At 43.0% G+C, this 2,022-nt stretch overlaps 1 protein-coding gene across 1 annotated transcript in view; it reads left to right on the forward strand.

Moving 5' to 3' along the window:
* Positions 1-1,522: 1,522 nt before the first annotated feature.
* LOC116523204 (probable carboxypeptidase X1) overlaps positions 1,523-2,022 on the forward strand; it is a 9,653-nt gene continuing 9,153 nt past the window's right edge. Inside the window, exon 1 of the mRNA XM_032238291.1 lies at positions 1,523-1,527. Coding sequence (XP_032094182.1) covers positions 1,523-1,527 — 5 coding nt within the window. The remainder of the gene's footprint in view (positions 1,528-2,022) is intronic.

Below are 2,022 nucleotides of genomic sequence, written 5' to 3' on the forward strand. Positions count from 1 at the left end.
GTTTCCTAGAGAGGAAAGAAGTACGTATTTTATTTATTTATCTATCTATCAACAATTTCATATGCAACAACTCTGGGCAGCTTACAACATCAATTAATTAAATAAGAGTGGGTTTTTTTTAAAATCATAATTTAGCCTTCATCTCTCTCTGTCCTGCACCTTCTGTGTCAGTGTTTCAATAATTTAGATAATTGTTTTTGCAACCTGATAGTTAAAAACCAGATAACTTTAAAAAAAAAAGCTAAAGAAATTTAATATTCTACTGAAAACCTTCATTGATGGAGCACCCACAACCTCTGGAGGCAAGTTGTTCCACTGGTTAATTGTTCTAACTGTAAGGAAATTCCTCCTCAGTTCTAAGTTGCTTCTCTCCTTGATTAGTTTCCACCCATTGCTTCTTGTTCTACACTCAGGTGCCTTGGAGAATAGCTTGACTCCCTCTTCTTTGTGGCAACCCCTGAGATGTTGGAAGATGCTATCATGTCTCCCCTGGTCCTTCTTTTCATTAAACTAGACGTACCCAGTTCCTGCAACCGTTCTTCATATGTTTTATCCTCCAGTCCCCTAATCCTCTTTCTTGCTCTTCTCTGCACTCTTTCCAGAGTCTCCATATCTTTTCTACATCGTGGCAACCGAAACTGAATGCCGTATTCCAAGTGTGGCCTTCCCAAGGCCTTATAAAGTGGTATTAACCCTTCACATGATCTTGATTCTCTCCCTCTGTTGATGCAGCCTAGAACTGTGTTGGCTTTTTTGGCAGCTGCTGTACACGGCTGGCTCCTATTTAAATGGTTCTCCACTAGGACTCCAAGATCCGTCTCACAGTTACTACTGTTGAGCAAGGTACCACCTATACTGTACCTGTGCATTTCGTTTTTCTTGCCTAAATGTAGAACCTGACTCTTTTCACCATTGAATTTCATTTTATTAGATAGTGCCCAATGTTCAAGTTTGTCAAGATCCTTCTGTATCTTAAGCCTGTCTTCTGGAGTGTTGGCTATTCCTGCCAGCTTGGTATCATCTGCAAATTTGATGAATTCCCCACAGCCTAGAACTGTGTTGGCTTTTTTGGCAGCTGCTGGCCACAGCTGGCTCCTATTTAAATGTCCACCAGGACTCTAAGATCCCCCATACAGTTACTACTCTTAAGCTAAAGTCCTTAAAACCAGATGCGGAAGGAATAACCAAATTCCTTTCAAAAGGAATGACCCCTGAATGTAGTTTAAGGTGCAAACAGCCACATAAAAGAGATAGTCAGAAACTGCACATATAAAACACAGCAGCCTTAAGTCACCCACAAAAGTTGCAATGCAATAAAAGGGAAAGACACACTAATTTGCCTTCAGAAGTTGTGGGAGCTTCATCCCTGAAGGCTTTCAAGAAGAGATTGGACTGACATCTGTCACAAATGGCACAGGGCAGCAGGGGCCCTCAAACTTGGCCACTTTTAAGACTTGTGGACTTCAACTCCCAGAATTCTCCAGGCAGCCGCAGAGGGTAACTTTCTTAATAGATGGCGGGTATGCAGTAAGCATAATATATCTTGACTTCAGCAAACTGAGCAAATGAACTGGCTGGAGAATTCTGGGAGTCGAAGTCCACAAGTCTTAAAGTTGTCACGTTGGAAGACGTCTGGTGTGGTGTCTCCTGCTTGGGCGGCTGGGGTGGGAGGAGGGTTGGTTGGACTAGATGACCTTCGAGGCCCCTTCCAACTCTGTAAATCTGACTCTGCCAAAGACTTTAGCACATACACACAAACACACAGACACACACCCCTACCTAATCCTGGGATCCTAGCCTGCTGCAAGGAGGGGAGAGTTGTAACATTATTACTCTGTTGGTCTCATCATCCCCTTCTGGCTGGGGAGGATGGGCTTTGCAATGCAAAGCTGCTAAAGCTATCCCGGGCAAAGAAAATGAGTTGTTTTGTGGGTTTTGTGCTCACACACACACCCAATAAGCATCATTTTGCAGAGGATTGGGATGTCAAGGGAGCATTAATATATTTAAGGCTCTCTCTCT

Source organism: Thamnophis elegans, unplaced genomic scaffold (assembly GCF_009769535.1).
Source record: "Thamnophis elegans isolate rThaEle1 unplaced genomic scaffold, rThaEle1.pri scaffold_101_arrow_ctg1, whole genome shotgun sequence".
NCBI classification, from domain to species: Eukaryota; Metazoa; Chordata; class Lepidosauria; order Squamata; family Colubridae; genus Thamnophis; species Thamnophis elegans.